The sequence below is a fragment of the Ochotona princeps genome, chromosome 18 (assembly GCF_030435755.1).
Source record: "Ochotona princeps isolate mOchPri1 chromosome 18, mOchPri1.hap1, whole genome shotgun sequence".
Taxonomy (NCBI): domain Eukaryota; kingdom Metazoa; phylum Chordata; class Mammalia; order Lagomorpha; family Ochotonidae; genus Ochotona; species Ochotona princeps.
In genome coordinates, this window is record NC_080849.1 from 21,922,494 (window position 1) to 21,941,900 (window position 19,407).

Consider the following 19,407-nt stretch of genomic DNA (forward strand, 5'->3'; position numbering starts at 1 on the left):
GTCTGACCTGGCCCAGCTCAGTCTCAGCCACAGCAAAAAAGGCTGTTTCCAATTAGCCTAATTCTGTTCACCAGGCTTCCCCTCTGAGGGTAGGAGGAAGTGCCTGTGGGGACAGATTGCTCAAGTGGGGCTGACTTGCACCTCACCTCTCTGGTCTCTACTGCTTCCTTGCTGACCAGGCTGCTCACTGTGACTCAATTAAGCCTGATTGGGGCCAGGTAAGTGGCAGTTCCCACCCTGAGCTCTGGGCCACCTCTCTTCCAGCTCCGTCTCAGAGTCCCAAACCCATCTGTTGCCGTTAATGAGGCCCGGAATTGAAAAGCTCCTGTTCCCTGCTTAGGAAGCCTTTGTGTATTCATCACATTAGTGTCTGCTGCTTTCTCTCCAACCCCAGAATTCCTTCAGTCTGTGCTGGGAAGCACCGGAGATGCCACCTACTGGGGGTCTGTATGGCCCCTGCCAGGCCTCCTCCTGGCATGCCCGTGGAGGAGAGGGGTGCCTTACAGGTGTGATTGCCATGGTGAGTCCCGGAATTGGGTAGAGTTGGTTTGGATTCCACTGTCTCTGGCTTGGAGTCCTCCCCAGGCCGTTGTGCAGCCCAAAGAGGCCACACACATTTCCTGACCCGCAGGTCCCAGCCTTGTTGGGGTTCCGGTCCTCCCTGCTGTGTGTCGGCCTCTCCCGGTTTTCCGGGGAATGCAGGCTCCAGAGCAGTGTGAGGCTGGGGCTGGGTGATGTACGTCTGAGCCCTGGGTGTCTGTCTCAGCCTCCTGTCAGGAAGAGTAAATGAAGCAAGCATATCGGCACTGGTTCAAGTCCTGGAGAATGTCCCATGTATGTCTGACATGATTGTATATTGGGTGTTTAATACAGGTTTGTCAATATGGCTGCTTTGTAGCACTGGTCGGGTCCTCTCCTTCCTGGATAATCTCTGGTTATTTTATCCATCATTCAAGTGGTATGTTGAAGCCCACAGCAAGCATTGAGTTCTGTTAATTTGCTTCATACACTTTGGGGTTCTAGAGTTTGGTTAAGATACGTGCTTATATTCATTCAGTTTGTGTATCTTCTTGATGAATTAACCCATTTCCAATGTTTAATGTCCTTCTTAGTCTCTTTTTAAGAACTTTTTTTAAAAGATACATTCATTTTTATTGCAAAGTCAGATATACAGAGAGGAAGATCTTCCGTCCAATGATTCACTCCTCAAGTGACCGCGACAGCCGGTGATCAGCCGATCCAAAGTCAGGAGCCAGGAACTTCCTCCAGGTCTCCCATGTAGGTACAAGGTCCAAAGGCTTTGGGCTATCCTCGACTGCTTTCCCAGGCCACAAGCATGAAGCTGCCAGGATTAGAACCGGTGCCCACATGGGGTCCCGGGGCATTCAAGGTGAGGACTTTAGCTGCTAGGTCATTGTGCCAAACTCTTCAGAACTTTTGACTTAATGTCTATTTTCTCTGATTTTAGGATAGGGCTCTCTTTCAGCTGTGTTTTCTAGTTGTGTAGTTGTATAGCTGTGTAGTAGTTGTGTATTTGTGTATTTTCATTGTATAGTTGTCACTGTGTAGTTGTGTTGTGTACTTGTGCAGCTGTGTATTGTAGTGTAGTTGTAGTTGTGTGTGTCCAAAGACACACGTGACACACATGTCCAAAATGACGTACGTGATACATGTGTCCAAAATTATGCCTGTGTCCAAAATGAAGCAGGTGACACATGTCCAAAATGACACACATATCCAAAATGACACGTGACACACATGTCCAAAATGACGCAGATCTCATTTGCGTCACCATACAACAGGATCCTTGCCTAAAGCTGTCAGCACTTAGGAGGAATGCTACTAGTGGAGTAGCACAATGGTAGGTTTGAATGGAACCCACACAGCATCCCAGCATCCCAATCTCTGATTGTCTTGGTCACCAACTGTCTTTCTATGTTCCTTCCCTGCTGTCTACAGCCTTCTTTTGCTCGAGTCTGAGTCTGCCAGCCAATTCCACTGCAACCTAAGAGCATCTCTTGTCTGGGCATCAGTGCTCTCCAACACAGGGTCATGTAAGCACAAATAACAAGAATGATCACTCCTCATAGAAAAGTAACATGGTTAAAACAAAACCTACAAGTAATCCACTTGTAATGGAGAGCTGATACATGTATATATTTGATAAGGATTTGTTTGCAGTTTTTCTTTGGATTAAAGTTATATATAGCAGGCATGTGCTGCGAAAAACAAACCAATAAGGAAAGAAAGGCCAAAGGCTAGCAACAAATAGGAAGACCAGAGGAGATCAAGCATCTACCACATGCTATGTTACTTATTTGTGCCTATTTTTCAGAAGCAGCATCTAAGCACAAAAGAGCTCAAAAGCAAAGTCCTACGTACACAGTTTTCCTCCAGAGCCAACAAATCTCTTGTAGGTACTAATGAGTCTAGGTCTCAGACACAAGGGAGTAAAAACCTAGTAGTTTTAAAAATTGAAAATGTTTCCTAATTACTAGCAGATCTCTTTTCACTGCAAATAAAACTAAAGGGAAATCCAGCTCCCTGCTTGTGGCATGGGAAAGCAGTTGAGGACGGCCCAATGCATTGGGACACTGTACCCACATCGGAGACCTGGAGGAGGTTCCAGGTTCCCGGCTTCGGATCGGCGCGCACCGGCCATTGCGGCTCACATGAGGAGTGAATCATCGGATGGAAGATCTTCCTCTCTGTCTCTCCTGCTCTCTGTATATCTGACTCGGTAATAAAATAAATAAATCTTTAAACAAACAAACAAACAAAAAACTAAAGGGAAAACCAGGAGATTCAGGAGCTGGGTTTCACTTTCTATAGTGCCTCAATGTCCTGTATGTGAAACCACAAAAACCACGTGTTGAGAATATGGTAGTTCCGAGCATTTTGATAACCATATAAAATTTGGAAAACTCAGCATAGAACCAAGGCAAGGGTGAAGTTTTTCTGAGGTTTTCACTTATTCGTTTCTTGATCCAAGCATGTGTGCAAAGTGTGTGCATCTTACCTTGACATGCTAGGCTCCTGGAAGTGCAGTTTTATTCCTAGCAGCAAAGGGGCCCAGCACTGCAGAGCATTTGGCCTCTGAAATTTCAATGGTCCTGGCTAGCGGTTGGGTTTGGGGCCATAAGAATCCTGATGCAAAACTACTTTTTCAAGAATTTACCTATGTATTTATTAAAGAGTATAAGAGAGACAGGGAGAGAGAACATACACTCAACCTTCCGTCTGCTGGTTTACTTCCGAGATGCCCCACAGTCATGACTGCCAAGCTGAAGCCAGAAGCTAGGAACTCCGTCTGGGTCTCCCAAGCAGATGGCAAGGATACATGTATCTGGCCACCATCCCCTGCTTTCCCAGGCACTACAGCAGGAAGCTGGACTGGTACTGGAGCTGTCAGGAATCAAACCAGCACTCCCTATGGCATGCTGTCATTGCAAGTGATGCTTAATCTGCAAGTGATGACACAATCTCTGTCCTGAAAAACTATTTTTATATAAATCCAACACATCTCAGAAGTGGGACATGGCACTGCTTAGAAAAATCAAGTTTCCTATAACAAAATATATAATCTATTTTCACATCCAAAAGGTAACTCGGGAGCAGCTCCAGGCACCACCTAATTAACTGAAGCAGAAAGGGAAAAAAAAGTCCTCAGAAAATAGCATTGTTTAAATACACTCTATTTTATTTCGTCTTAAAATAGTTTAACCTTTATGCTACAGACTTATTTCAAAAAACAGAAAATCTTATCTTGCACCAAAAAATATATATATAACACTCTGTTTTATTATTTTTTTCTCCAAATACCATTAAATACTAAATGGAAACAAAAACTAAATAATGAATGTAAAGAACCAAATTTCATTTTTAAAAACTAGAGTTGCACATTTGAAAACATTAATTCTAAGCAATGATTTGTCGTCACTGCATCCAGTCCACACTCACACTCCAGCAACAGCAGATCTGTTAAGCGCCAAGTGCATCGGTTCCTAGCCATACAATGGCTAACATTTCATTTTCACGGTAAGACGAGCAAAAGGCTTCAAAGGCCTTTGTACTCTTTAAAAACAAAACAACAAAGTATTTCCTAGTTATCCAGTGATTTTTTTTTTAAGATCACTATCCTTTAAAATTTGTAAAAAGAACACGAAGTAGTGTTTTAAATAAAATGGAAAGAAAAAGTACAACAGCATTGGACTAAAATACGTGATTATTTTAAACAAACAGTGCACAATCTGAGGAAGTTTGGTTAGGGTGCAATCATTTTTATATATACATGGAAGTCTCATCATACACACATTGGAGAATAGGGACCAGGGACTCTTTAATGTCTTTATAAAAAAAAAAGTTAAAACTGAGAAGATGAAATTGCGTCCCCAGCTTATTCAAAAACCTTGTGACACATTATAAAAAGCAGGCAACACATTCAACGTTAGGTTACCAACAGTACTAGGCTGCTAAAAGTAAAGATGAAAAAAACACTAAATTAGTAAATCAGACAGCCAAGGTTCACAATTGATAACAGTAAAAGCAGAGTTCACAGGATGCTCGATTTTCAATAATGGAGCCCATTCAGGGTGGCCTCAAGAGCAAAATAAAATGACAGGTAAGTTAAAAGCCAGTCGTGACGATGCAACAGCTAGCTACTGTTCTGTTTCTTCAAATTGGAGGGGAGGGGAATTTAACCAAGTCAGTGACACAAACCATGTGTCCCATTTTAGAAGAGACAATACTTTGAGTAGACAATGTCTTGTGAAGCTTAAAGGATCAATTATGCTATCAAATGCAAGCTCTTTAAAAGAAATTTTAAATGTCACAGAAATTGAGTATACCTTGCCTGAAACCACATCCCCACTCTCCTTGATGGAGCAACAAAGCAAGAGTTGAAACATGGTCTCTATCATCGGTAAGTGGGAACCTCACAGGGAAGAGGAGAGCTGACAATCTCTACCATCTCTCCCCCCGCCCTATTTGCACCTTTAACATTTTAAATCTCTGCTCTGATGCATCACATAGAAAAGTCCAGGGACCAGTTTAGGAAAAAATAAGGGAAAGTGCAAGCTGACATTAAAGCAAAAGGCCAAAAAAGAGCTTGGTTGCAAGTTCGCGCTCTGTTCCCAATCCATCGTGCTCACAGAATGCCCCACAAGTCCTCTCTTTGGAAGGTGACTAAAGAGATCATGCCATGGGATTGCTTGCTACGTGGACTCAGATGAACAAACTGCCAACACAGGAACAAGCAATGCAAACACATTCTTCAAAATGGAGCTCTGCTCTAACACAGGCAAGAAAACAAGCTGCAAAAACTTCAAGTCATATAATCCACTCTAATATCTTCCCAATGATTTTCCTGGAAAACACAGACCAGAAATTATACATTTCTGCTTGTCTGGTATTTTAATTCAAGTCAAAAATAATGTGTAACAGTAAAACTCAATAAATTACTCCTAAAGTAAAATGTGAAGGTCCAAGGATACACCAGTAGTGAGGCTTCAGAAGGTCCTGTTTTGCATTGGCCTCTGGGTCTTTGGTTTTTGTCTAGAATTGTGGCCATGTGAGAGAACGACACGTGAGGTGCTAAAACCAGAGGTCTGTGATCCTAAAAACCTATTTATCAAAAGTAGACTGGAAGGAAGATGAAAACCTGAAGAAGAGAGGCCAGATCAAATGATATGCTGTCCGAGATCAAGGAACGCACACTCAAACACATTCCCAAGGGAGAAGGAGTGTGCAGAACTGAAGGAACAGGAAGGGGAGTAAAGGAACCAGTGTGTCTTCACATGCAATGGAAGAAAAGGCCAGGTAGGTGGGGCCAGACAGAATCTGAAGGCTTACATGTGGGCTGTGTTCCCGCAGTCACCACAGCACCCACCCCGCACAGTGCCTCACGCAGAGCAGGCACTCGCTAAATGTGTGTTAGCTGAATGGAAACTGAAATGGCCCTCACACTCACGATTTGGAAGACCACCAAGGCATCTAGGAAGATCAGCAAGAGACCACAGCAACAGTGGAAACAAACAAACAAACAAAAAACAATAAAAGCAAACAAAATTAAAAAAAAAAAAGTGAGGTCTTCTGAGCCAGTATTACTTCCCTCTGCCTGTGCACAATGCATAGTGTTCTAACCCTAGATATTGCTTTTAAAAGAATTCATTAATAATTAATAATAATTCTCTCTAACAAGACATTAGAGAAAGGGTAGTAGCATTGCCACAAAACTCCAATGCCAGCATTTTCCTGAATTCCCTGAAGCTTAGACTGCCCTTTTGCTATTCCCTTTAGATACTTTTAAATACAGTGTTGTTCGTGTTCAGCATGCTGGTCAAATACAGCCTATATCTGTTTTGTTTTGTTTAAATCAGGGCATGTTTTCTTAGAATTGGAAGAAGGGGAAAAACACCCCAATATAGCATCAGGTCCACTTCAGCTCAGGTGTTGAGGCTGTTACATGTCTTTTAGGACAGCACTATGAAAGGCTGCACTCTCCTCTGAATTACGAGTGCTTATAGCCTTACAAGCCACACAATTTTCATGTTCTAGAAACAGGCTTCAATACTTTCCTATTATCTGACCAAGCCATGAAAAATGGGTGAGGGAGACAAATGCTCCCAGTGCTTCTGCAATATTCTCCCCTCTGATGCCCAGATCTCTCGGTGGGGATCTGAAATGCCCTTGCCCCACAGGAGATATTTTCCACAGAGTCATAAATTATTGCAACAAGGAGACTAACTAGGGCACCTTAGTAGTATGTAGGAACACAATTGTTGTAAGAAGTCAATCAGGAGCAAAGTCAGGAAAGAAGGCCAAAGACTTAAGCCAAAAAGAGTAATACTTGTAATACTTCTGTCTTCTGTTTTGAAGGACAGTGTTTTTTTAAGTGCACATGCCATACTAGGCGCCAGTAAGGACATGACTGATATGTGTGTGAATGCCCCAAGCTGAGAGTGCCAATGGAGTCAGGGCAGATAGTGGTCAAGTCTAGAGAGTAATTTCATTACACAGAAAAATAAATACAAGACTCAAAAACTGAAATCCATTTTACCTGGTAATTAAATATTATTCTAAAAGGAAGGTAGAGTTTCCTAAGATTAAAAGTCAAGTAAAATGAAGTTGTCTAATAAATTCATTATTTTCATATGCTTACTGAGGGAAAAAAAATTCTTTTCTCAGTGATAAGTTATCTTCCTAAGTGACTTCTTTTAATTAAAAAAAAATAGAGAAAGAGGTTTTCCATGAGTTTTCAATTCTACAAATGCCACAAACAGCTTCTGAAGCTGAAGCCATGACAATGAAGTTCCGTGTGACACAGAGGAGGAGGAAGTGGGAGGGAGCAGTGCAGAGAAACACAGTGACATGGGATCACAGTAGGTATTTACGTCTACTATCCTCATCCAGAGTGAGGTCAACCACTTCTGCTGGCGAAGCCCAGGTCTGCTGGGGGGTCACAGCAGTCCATGACTGTGCCTGCCGGCTGCTGACGTACTGTGTCCCCGAACCACGCTTCCATGAAGACACGCTTTGAATCACACCTCCTCGAGGATGAACGCACCTGCAAGAGAGACAAGAGCACACACATGCTTACTCCACCCAAAGAAAAATGGGACAAAGCCATTGCAGCTGCGCTCCTCAATACTTTCACTAAGATAAGCTGCTTTCACAAGTTCAGGAAACCCACAGTCAACATCCTTCCTTTCCTGTTTTCTCATGTCTGTCTGTCTCACTCCCCTCTCCCCATTTTTCCCTGTGTCTCCATCCCTTTTTCAGTTCAGCCTTAAAAAAGCACCAAGTCTTATCTCAAGAAACTTCCAGATTGTGTCTCAGACACTGACCATGGGCAAGACAATGTTTCGCTGGGCACATTTAAACCTCTAGCACTCTGTGACAGGGCAACATTTTAAGTCCAGGACAAAATTATAATGTCAAACAAGAGGAAACAGGAGAATGAGTGAAATAACTTTTCTATCATACTTGCATTAAGAATAGGTTCCAAGATAGCACTGGTAGCAATATTAAACAATCTAGATTCCTTGACATTTCAAGTACCAGACCATACACAATCAACCCAATTCCCTCGTCCTGAAGGACACAACAGACGCACTTGGCTCCTTCATCTGAGCTGCTTCTGTTCTGGTTCCATGAAAGATACGAGGCTGATGTAGCCCGTTGAGATATTCTAACAGGATCCTTTCACCAGGCAAATCACTCTAAGAATTCACCAGAAGAAAGGTGTGTCCTAAACACTGACAGCTTGAATTCCACATTCCAGGCAAATGCTACAACCATGAGTCCCCAGGATGCAGCACTGCAGTAAGGACTGACTCAAATAAAAAGCAGCAGGCACTCCAAGCTACCATTGCTATTAATGACCAGTCCCAAGGAAGTGTGTAAGCAGTGACCCGGGCAGAGGTAGTCACATGAACTAGCTCAGTGGTTTCCAGGCAGTGGTTCTGACAATCTGTATGCGATGAGTGACACCATGGTCACTTGAAAGATTCCCACTGTGACTCAACACTATTTGCCCCACCAGGTTCAAAAGAACATTCAAGTGAGTAAGGATGAAATTCACATGCAAACTTGCCCCAAGTCCTCAGGCTCCTGAAAAGACGCTCTGCTCTCCCAAAGGCCAGCCTGAACCTGCTCCCTCCCCAGCAAAGTGGTCAGGGGGAGGCACTGGACTCAGCAGTTGCGATGCCTATTAGGATGCATGCATTCTACATCTAAAGATCTGGGATTCAAACCTGACTCCTAGCTTTTCTGCTAATGGTGGGCAGCTCAAGTGACGGGGATCTCGTCACCCAACCTGAGAGCCCTAGACTAATTTCCAGGCTCTGGGTCGTACCTTACGCCCAGGAAGGAGGGAGAATGGGGGCGAGAAGGGAGACTTGATACAGTGCTGGAGGCCCATAATCGGGAACAGATCAACCAGCTGCTAACCTAGAGGCCACCACACTTTCAAAAGCTCACTAATAAAAAGAGACATAAAGCCCAATGTCTAATTCAAATCTGTCCAATTCATTAAGTTAACACCAGATTAAGCAACCAGGTAGTCAGGACAAAATGCCAGCCATCTGAAATTGACTGAAATGCTTTTGGTGACTGGCAGCCAACAGACTACTAAGGTTACAAAGCATTTTCAAATATATTACCTCTTTTGACAAATCTGAGATTCATGCACTAGATGTGGAAGTCATTACATGTTCTCAAAAAATCAGCAAACTAGGAATTCAACAGCCTACAGGAGCTGTCTGTGGTCAGTGCCCAAAAGTGGGAAGCGAAGCAGCAGGCTCAAGGCAGGCTTTCCACAGCACAAGGCCACTTCTCAGACATGTGTCAAATGAAGCAATAACACAGCAGGAGTCAGCAGAGCAGAAAGAGGACCAGACTTACAATTTCAACATATGAAGTTCTTTAACAAAGTTCTCCTGTGAAGGACTAACTCAAATCAAACTAGCTAGAAACCTGGTAAGGAGTTCAGGGAGTAAGCAGCCACAAAGACAACCAATGCAATCTTTGGCAGAATTCCTAGAAATAGTTCTGAAATATGAGAAGCATATAATCCCAGCTGTTTCTCTGCATGGTTCCCTGAGTAATCACACTTTGTAACATCAGGCAATGGCTTTCAAGGGATCTAATCTAATCTGTTTACTTAACAGAAGAGAAAAGGCCCAAAGTCAACTGCCAACGCCTTAAGCTCTACATAGAACCGCAGCAGAAGCAGGCCTTCCACTTCTTCACTAACATTCATTTTCCACTAAATAAAGGCCTTCCTCTGACCAAGACGGACTAGGAGGAACAGTGCTTAGGCCTGGGAATGTTCAATAAAAGCAAAGCACATTCTACAAAGTACCTGGTATCAGAGAGCGCAAAGTTCTAAGACTCAATGTCCTGCTGAAGAGCAGCAGGAGAGAGAAAAACAAGGAGATGAGGTACCTCTTAAACTATCTAAAAATAGAAACTTCTCTAGTTAGTGGTTCCAGAGACCAACTCAGGCTATGATGCACAAAAGCAAGTATTTATTAGGACACTGGAACAGCTCAAAGAACCCGAGGATGCAGGATAAGCCCCGCCCTCTCAATCCCTTCCTTCAAAACATCAGCTCCTGTGGACAAGGCAATGGTCCCATCTTTGGTCCAAAGCTTTCCTGGCTATAATTAGTTGTAGCTGGAAGAGTGGCTCCCAAAGGAGGAAGAATCTCTGTGAGCTGGGCAGCCACCACAGAAAGCACTACTCCACCTGGCACAGGGACCTTAAGGGCATGGGAAGAAGCACAAACAGGTTTTGGGTGATCATTCCTAAACAGTCACAGTCATTACAAAATGGAATAAACTGCCTTTTAAACACTCAAGCAATTGCTGGGGCATTTGTTCAGAGAGTTAGAAGCTCTTCTAGAAAGACCTCTAAGGTCACAGTGTAAGATCTGTTCAGAAACAGGCAATGCTAGACTATGAAGAACTCAGAGGAGGGGCCCGGCACAATGTCTCAATAGCTAAATACTCACCTTGCAAGCACTGGGATCCCATATGGTTGCTGGTTCATGTCCCAGATGCTGCACTTCCCATTCAGCTCCCTGCTTATGGCCTGGGAAAGCAGTGGAAGATGGCCCAAGTTCTTGGGACCCTGCATCCAAGTGGGAGACCTGAAAGAAGCTCCTGGCTCTTGACCCTGGCTTCAGATCAGCTCAGCTCTGACTTTTGCAGTCATTTGGGGAATAAACCAGGAGATAGAGAATCAATTAATTAATCTCTCTCTCTTTCCTTCTCTCTATAAGTCTGCCTTTCAAAATGAAAATAGAATAAAATAAATTGTAAAAACAAACAAAAAAAGGAGTCACAGACGTACTCACTGAAAGAAAGGCAAGCAGGGAGCTGTCACTAGAGGGGTGACCTCTTAAGATTCAGGCTCTAGTTATTTTTCCTAATTGAAAATGAACCAAATCCTTGGGATTTTAGGGAAACGATTGTTGGGTCCTTGCTTTTTCAGGGTTAATGCTAGCTTTTTTTTTTTTTTTTTTTTTTTTGCTTTTTTGCCAGAGGGATGAAGCAACATTAACAACAATGACCCAATGACCAAGGGATTAATTTAACTAAAGAGAGGTAAGAGTCCTAATATTCACAAAATCTTCAGTTTTATAACAGAATTATCTATGCTATAAGGCTGACAGAAGAGAAGGTAAAAAGATCAAAGACAAAGAAAAGTATGCATGAGACTCATGGTCATAAGCAAAAATTTCTGGCAAAATTAACTGATTACAGAAGAATTAGAGATGTTAGAAAGTCTGCATCTCACGAGCAATGCACATTATGTAAAACCAAACTGTCCAAAAACTAATATCCAGGTATGGAAGCATCAGGAGTTCATCACAAAGCAAGAAGAGGCAGTCCTAAGAGACATATCCAACCCTTAGTTCAGAAACATGCTTTCTAGTCTAAAACCAGAGGAAACAAAAAGCTAAGTACATTAAAATCAAAATTAAAAGAAGAGGAAGGGCCCGGCACAGGGGCCTAACAGCTAAAGTCCTCGCTTTGAACACACCGGGATTCCATATTGGCGCCAGTTAGTATCCTGGCAGCTCCACTTGCCATCCAGCTCCCTGCTTGTGGGAAAGCAATGGAAAACAGCTCAAAGCCTTGGGGCCCTGCACCCGTGTGGGAGACCTGGAGGAGGTTCCTGGCTCCTGGCTTTGGATCGGCGCGGCACTGGCTGTTGCGCTCACTTGGGGAGTGAATCATTGGATGGAAGATCTTCCTCTCTGTCTCTCCTCCTCTCTGTATATCTGACTTTCCACTAAAAATAAATAAATCTTTTTTTAAAAAAGGAAGAGGAAAAATAGTAACATGAAAGCAAAGATAAAACAACTTCACAAACAAGGGTGGGAAGGCATATCATGACTAGAGCTGCTGAAGGCACAGCTTCAACAAAATGGTTTTAATATGGAAAAAACACACAAAAGCTATCACAATTCCAAAAGGAACAACTCAAGTACCAAACCTGAGTTTTGGGAAACTTTCAGGAAGCTTCTAACAATGCAGAACATCAGAAGAAAAACAGGAAGAAAACATCGAAATCTAAAGAATCATACAAACAAAATTAGGACAAAAAGATGTGGATCAAAACCTAAAACCTTGTTTCCAAGAGATAACCCTGCCAGCAGCACATCAATACTTCATAGCTGCAACCCTAGATCAGTAAGAGAAACAAATTCCAGATGAGCTGAACAGCCAGAGGAGGGCGGAATTCCGAAGTAACTAGTCAACAAAAAGGCCTCTTGTCCTACCTGCTTCCCAGCTCTTAAATAACAATGTCTGCAACAGTATCAGGCTGCTTCTAAAAAAAACTCTGGGTAAATCCCCAGACAGAACAGAATCAGTGAAACTTTACTCAGTCCTAGGCCAAAGAACACAGACATCCGTACATGATGGGGATTCTCAACAGATCTGCAAACTCTACAGTCCACTCTATGTACAGTACTGAGGAAGTCTCCCAAGAATTCATGAAGAGTATTCCTTTGTATCTGAAAATGATATAAAATACTTCCAGGGCAAAGCTGCTCAAAGATCTGCAACAGAGAAAAACAGTAACACCTACTAAGTCCAAAGGCAAACATAAAAGCACAAGAGAAACCTAAATCAAAGAATGAGAGAAACCAATGGTAAAATCAAAGAATAAAGTCATTACCTGTTGACATAAACTCTGGATGTAAATGGATTAAATTAATCAATCAAAAGGCATACGTTGACTACAGAAGGGATTAAAAAACTGGAACCATCTATCTGTTGCCTACAGGAGACATATCTTTTTTTTTTTTAAAGATTTATTCATTTTTATTACAGCCAGATATACACAGAGGAGGAGAGACAGAGAGGAAGATCTTCCATCTGATGATTCACTCCCTAAGTGAGCCTCAACGGGCTAATGCGCGCCGATCAGAAGCCGGGAACCTGGAACCTCTTCCAAGTCTCCCACATGGGTGCAGGGTCCCAATGCATTGGGCCGTCCTCGACTGCTTTCCCAGGCCACAAGCAGGGAGCTGGATGGGAAGTGGAGCTGCCGGGATTAGAACCGGTGCCCATATGGGGTCCCGGGGCGTTCAAGGCGAGGACTTTAGCCACTAGGCCACGCTGCCGGGCCCAGAGACGTATCTTACAAACAAGAATACGCAGAAACTAGAAGTGAAAGAATGGAAAAGTATATTCCAGCCTAATAAAATGAAAAACAAGCAGGTGTAGTCATTCTAATAACTGACAATACAGACTTTGCCCTGAAAAACATCGGAAGAGAAAAAGGTGGACACAACACCATGAAAGAAGAACCCAGTCAGCAAGAAGAAACCATCATAATAAATATACACACACCAAATGCCAGGACACCTCAGTACATAAAACAAATATCAATAGATTTCAAGGGAAAAATAGATTCCAACAAAATAACAGTGGGGCTGGGCTCGGCAGCGTGGCCTAGTGGCTAAGGTCCTCGCCTTGATCCCATATGGCCGCTGGTTCTCATCCCGGCAGCTCCATTTCCTCTCTATCTCTCCTCCTCTCAGTATATCTGACTTTGTAATAAAAATAAAATAAATCTTTAAAAAAAAAAAATAACAGTGGGGGGGACCTTAACACACGACTAACCTCAATGGACAGACCAACAAGATGGAAACTCAGCAAGCAAGCAACAGAGTTCACTCAAACTAGAGCAAACAGACTCAACTGATATCTACGAAACCTTTCATCCTACAGAGAATATGCTACTTTTTCAACAGTACAAGGAACCTTCTTCAGCACTGATCACATTTCAGGGCACAAACAAGCCTCAGCAAGTTAAAAAAAAAAAAGAGAGAGGATTTTCTCAGTGCACAATGGACTGAAATTGACACAATCAAGTCAAAATATCCCAGAATATATGAAATATCTAGACACTGAACAATATGCTATTAAATGAACAATGGGTTTTATAAGAAAGCAAAGAGAAAATTTAGGGCCTGGCACAGTGGCCTAGCGCCTAACATCCTCACCTTGAACGCACCAGGATCCCATATGGGCACCGGTTTGTATCCCGGCAGCTCCACTTCCCATCCAGTTCCCTGCTTGTGCCCTGGGAAAGCACTCGAGGATGGCCCAAAGGAAGGAGAAAATCTTTGCACACTACACCACAGATAGGGAACTAATATCTAGGTTTCACAAAGAGCTTCAGAAATCAACAGCAGCAATATACCAACACTGTTGTGTGTGTTTTTTTTAAGGTAAAGGAAATAAGCAGGCATTTTGTAAAAGAACAAATTCAAATGGCTAACAGATATGAAAAATGCTCCAACTACATACCTATTAAGAAAATACAAACAGAAACCACACTAAGGTTCCACCTGACTCCAGTGAGATTGGAAGTTCACTAACACCTGCTGGCATGGATGTGGGGAAAAGGTACCCTACTCCTCTACTGGTGGGAGTTCAGGCAAGAGCAACCACTACAAAAGTCAGTATGAAGAGTGCTAAGACAACTGAAAATTCATCTCCTGTGTGACCCAGCTATTCCACTCCTGGAAAGATATTCAAGGTCAGTGAAATCTGCATATGAGAAAGTGATGTGCAACCCTGTAATTTATAGCAGCACAAAGACATGGAAACAACCCAGATGTCCACCAAAAAAGGAACGGGTACATCTTTTCCACGGAATACTACTCAACCATCAAAAAGAATAAATTCCACCATTTGAAATGAAATGGTCCCAAATGGAGACCATTATGCTCAGTGAAATAAACCAATTTCAAAGGGACAAATATCTTATGTTCTTTCTTATAAAAGGCAAAATTTATGCAAAACATAAAACAGATATATAGGTAAACATGTATATACATACATTCTCACAGATAATGAAGGCTAGCATACTGGGAGCAAAGGCATGTGGCAACATGCATCTCTACTCCCAGATGAAAGAAGGAATCCCAAAGCAATTATTAAATAAACCCTGACAAGAGGATATTAGATTTTTAAACACTGTTTATATCTACAATGCTGTAATACACTAAATAGCAGATTGTTAGACCTGTGACTATTGTTGAAGGACTACAGACTATTGTAATAATATGGGGGAAAATAGGAGTGAGGGAGTGGGAAGGGTATAAAGGGAAGGTAGAGGGGGTAATCTCTATACCTACAAAAGCATATCATAGAAGATAATTTTTTAAAATTTTCAAAATAAAGGTAAAGCTGGTCAAAAAAGTTTTTAACATCTCTATATGTGGAAACAATAAAGAATAAACAATAAAGAAACTATAAACTAGACTTAATAGAAGTTAAAAGAGAACTGGACCAACTGATATGTCTTAACATAAAGTGAGACAAGATAAATACTGCTTATTATCTACTCTAGAAACATAAAGCACCATGAATCAAAATTTGAAATGTAACCAAAAAACCAGCTGGTGAATGAATAACCTGTGCCTGGTAACAGTAAAAATACTTTACCTACATTAATCTGTTGATAGGAAGGTATTTTAACAGAAAGAAGTCTGAAGAAATACAATATCCTAGAAGGATCTTGACATGATGCTTAAAAGAATTCTATTTTCAGGCCCGGCACCGTGGCCTAGCGGCTAAAGTCCTCGCCTTAAATGCCCCGGGATCCCATATAGGCACCGGTTCTAATCCTGGCAGCTCCACTTCCCATCCAGCTCCCTGCTTGTGGCCTGGGAAAGCAGTTGAGGACGACCCAAGCCTTTGGGACCCTGCACCCGTGTGGGAGACTTGGAAGAGGTTCCTGGTTCCGGGCTTCGGATGGGCGCAGCACCAGCCGTTGCGGCTCACTTGGGGAGTCAATCATCAGATGGAAGATCTTCCTCTCTGTCTCTCCTCCTCTCTGTATATCTGACTTTGTAATAAAAAAATAAATAAATCTTAAAAAAAAAAAAAAAGAATTCTATTTTCACTTTTGTAAGGAACGATGGTGAAATAAACTAATTGCAGATACATGCTGAACTGAAGGAAGAATCAGTAACTATTTTCCTCAAACACTGAAGAGGTCGGCTTGAAGAGAACAGACGGGAAAGTGGAAAAGAAGTTGATAAGAAAAGAACTGAAGGGGGGGGAGAAGGGAAGGTGGGAAGAAGATAGAGAAAAGATTAAACAAAGAAAATTCTTCCCACAAAAACAATGAGAAAAAGGAAGCAGTTATGCAGGCGTAATACATGGCATAAATAAAGAACTAAATGAAGCGACAGGGCAACCCTAGTTGTAATAAACAGCAAGTAGGTCACTTTGTTGGAGATGAGGTGTTAAACTATGGTTAATTCTACATCCTTAAAGTTCCAACATTCCAAAACTGCTCTCCAAGGATAGTCACATTTCACTAGAAAAAGGTAGCTTCAATGGTACTCATACTCACTCTTATCCTTTTACAGCAGCAACAAAAGAAATGCTAACCAAACAGTAACAGCAATGCATTGTGTCACATACTTGGTTATCTTATCAGAAGTCACAATTTACCTCTCCTGCTGGGGAGAAATTTACTACACAAAATATATTCCAGGTAGAGATATCTGGCCTAGGAATTAAGATGCCTACATCTGATACCTGAATGTTCAGGTTCAACATATGACTCCAGCTCCTAATTCTAGTTTACTGTGAAGACAGATACTAGAATAGCAGGTCATGATTCAAGTTGTTGGGTCCCTGCCATCATTATGGGAGACATGGAATGCCATCACAGTGCCCGTTAGGCATAGTCTCAGTCCCTGTGAACGTTATGTGGAGTAAACCAGTAGACAGAAACATATACATGTGAGATGAATCCCTCGGCTTGTGCCCTATACAAAAACAGGCTGTTAGTGATGGTTTGAATGTCAAACTTCATACAATTTTTTTAAAGATGTATTTTTTTTTATTTGAAAGGCAGATTTAAAGAGAGGAGAGACAGAAAGAGCTTCTAACAACTGGCTCACTCCCCAAGTGGCCGCAATGGCCAGAGCTGAGCTGATCCAAAGCCAGGATCCAGGAGCTTCATCCCAGGCCTCCCACACGGGTACAGGGGTCCAAGGATTTGGGCTATTCTCGACTGCTTTCCCAGGTCATAAGCAGGGAGCTGGATAGGAAGTGGAGCAGCCAGGACACTAAACAGAACCCATATGGGATCCTGGTACTTGCAGGTGGAGGATTAGCCTGTTAAGCCACTGTGCCTGCCAGCCCCATACAACTATTTTCATAATACTACAAACTAATTTGATGTGATTTTTTTTATCTTATGCAACAGAATTCCTTAGTTTTAAAATACGACAAATACATGAGGTTAGAAAAGATGAAAATACCTTGAAATTTGTTTTTAAAGGAAAGACAAGGAGAGGTATTTTTGGAAATTAGCAAAAAAGGTATGATACCACATGCAGACTTCCCATTGTGTGTTCCCAATACAGTTCAAGGTAAGTAAAGGCAACAAAGTAGGGACAGGAAGCAGGAAAGACAGTACACTCATCACAGGAGAAAAATGTGTCAAAACTACTTAGGCCTTTGATTCAGATAAAAAGAAAAACAGCTCTAGTTCATATAACATGAAGATGATCTTGATATGAAAACATGCAACACATTCCATGGTTTCTAGCTTGTCTAAACAGAAAAAGGTTCTCAAGTCAAAGAAGCCCAAGAGATAGCTCCTCCCATTCAAAGCAACCACACCAGGAGGCTACCATCTTCTTACTGCTTGTTTTCTGGTTAAAATGAGATTCACAATTTAAAGTACTAGAATACTCTGGGTAGTACCCTACCTTGCATGCTCCTGAACTCCCACAATCTCTACTTCACTGTCCGAAGAGGCAATGTTAATTTCCTCATTCAGGGGTGCACTGCCCGCAGATGGCTTATCACTTGTCAAGAATCCTGGATCCAAGTGACCTGAGAGAGCAAAGAAGAAAAAAAAAAGTTACAGTTTGATTTCTCACCAACAGCAGAAGCAATTTATTGACAGACTTCTCTTCCAGACTGAGTCATAGCAACAGTACAGCCCTCACTCTTACCAGTCTAAGTGCTGTTACTGTTCTGAAATAGGTATTCAGATACCATGACGGCACACATATGAACTTAAAGTCTATCGCTTTATTCAATAGTGGACTTTAAAGTCTTTTTTAAGAGAAAAGAAATGTTGACACTTTGGTGAATATCTAAAAATACATACTTATGAATTACAACAAAAATTTTTTAAATTTGGCTTTAGAATGTTTTTAAACGACATTTCTCTACTACTTATAATTTGAATACAGCAAATCTAAACCACAGAAACAGGTATAAATGGTTTTTCTCTCTAAAGTAGGGGTGCAGAAACTTTTTACTGTCAAGGTTCATTTAGATATTTACAAATTTGGCAGACCATGCAAAATAATCAACTTAAAATTTGCCTGCTATATATTTGTTGAATTTTGAGTCCCAGCAAGGCCAGACCAAATGATTCAGTGGGCTTTATATGGCATGTGGGCATACGTTCCCCACCACCTGCTCTAAAGGAATGCAGATTTGACAGGTCTGATGCAGGACTATACCTTGAAGGGAAGGCTAGAAGTAGACCACAATTTTGGCTCTGAGCAACTGAAACATGACCTACACTACCAAGAGTTTTCATTTATTCTTTAGACAGAAACAGACCACATGCTTTGGAAGAGTACAACAGTTGGTCACGTTAGGACATGTAAGGACTGTCTCACCAGGGTTTCCAGAAAGTGCATGTATTCCATGTTACAATGAAACATATTTCCTAACATCACAGAAAACAAGCTTCTCAGAACTCGAATAACAGCTAATGGCACTGAACCAAAGTAACCAGGTGAAATCTCTCCTAACAAGTTTAAAAATTCAGTTTATGTAGTTAGCCCATGTGTTCTGATTTGAAGGGATGAATTTTAGAAGACCTGGCAGTCAGCACAGAATAAAGAGCTACAATGAGTGTAAGTTTCCATTTATTCTTCAAAGGGTATTACATACATTGCCATCTGATATAAAGTAGTTCTTCAGTTTTTTTAATCTCATGAGACCTCATATAATCTAAACCAAGATAATGAGATTTAAATTTTGCATGCACAACTCTCCCTGTACCCACCCCCTGATTCACTCCGATATTTTAAGGTCACTGAAAAAAAAATCGTGCACTTTCACACTTCTATCAAGTTTTTCAGGAAAGATTAATTATGGTCTCAGAGCAAACTTTACCAGTCTCACACTCTTTAACAGGTATCAACTCACTGCTGAGAATGTAATCTAAGGAAAGAGACCTGAAATAATATACTATGCCTTTCAGATACCTATCACAGATCTATGTAGAAACACTGGAAAATATATACATAACATATAAAGTATCACACATAGGAGCCAGCATTGTGATAGAGCAAGTTAAGTCACCTCAGTGGGCAAGGGTCCTGCTCCC

The 19,407-nt window shown here is 41.7% G+C and overlaps 1 protein-coding gene across 3 annotated transcripts in view; it reads right to left on the reverse strand.

Moving 5' to 3' along the window:
* Positions 1-7,192: 7,192 nt before the first annotated feature.
* The window catches only part of ARK2N (arkadia (RNF111) N-terminal like PKA signaling regulator 2N), a 68,686-nt gene continuing 56,471 nt past the window's right edge, over positions 7,193-19,407 (reverse strand). For all 3 annotated transcript variants that reach the window (XM_058677153.1, XM_058677152.1, XM_004579524.2), the window contains 2 exons: positions 17,762-17,888; positions 7,193-7,564 (listed from right to left, as the gene is read on the reverse strand). In XM_058677153.1, the coding sequence (XP_058533136.1) occupies positions 7,375-7,564; positions 17,762-17,888 (317 nt within the window). In that variant the 3' untranslated portion in view covers positions 7,193-7,374. The remainder of the gene's footprint in view (positions 7,565-17,761; positions 17,889-19,407) is intronic.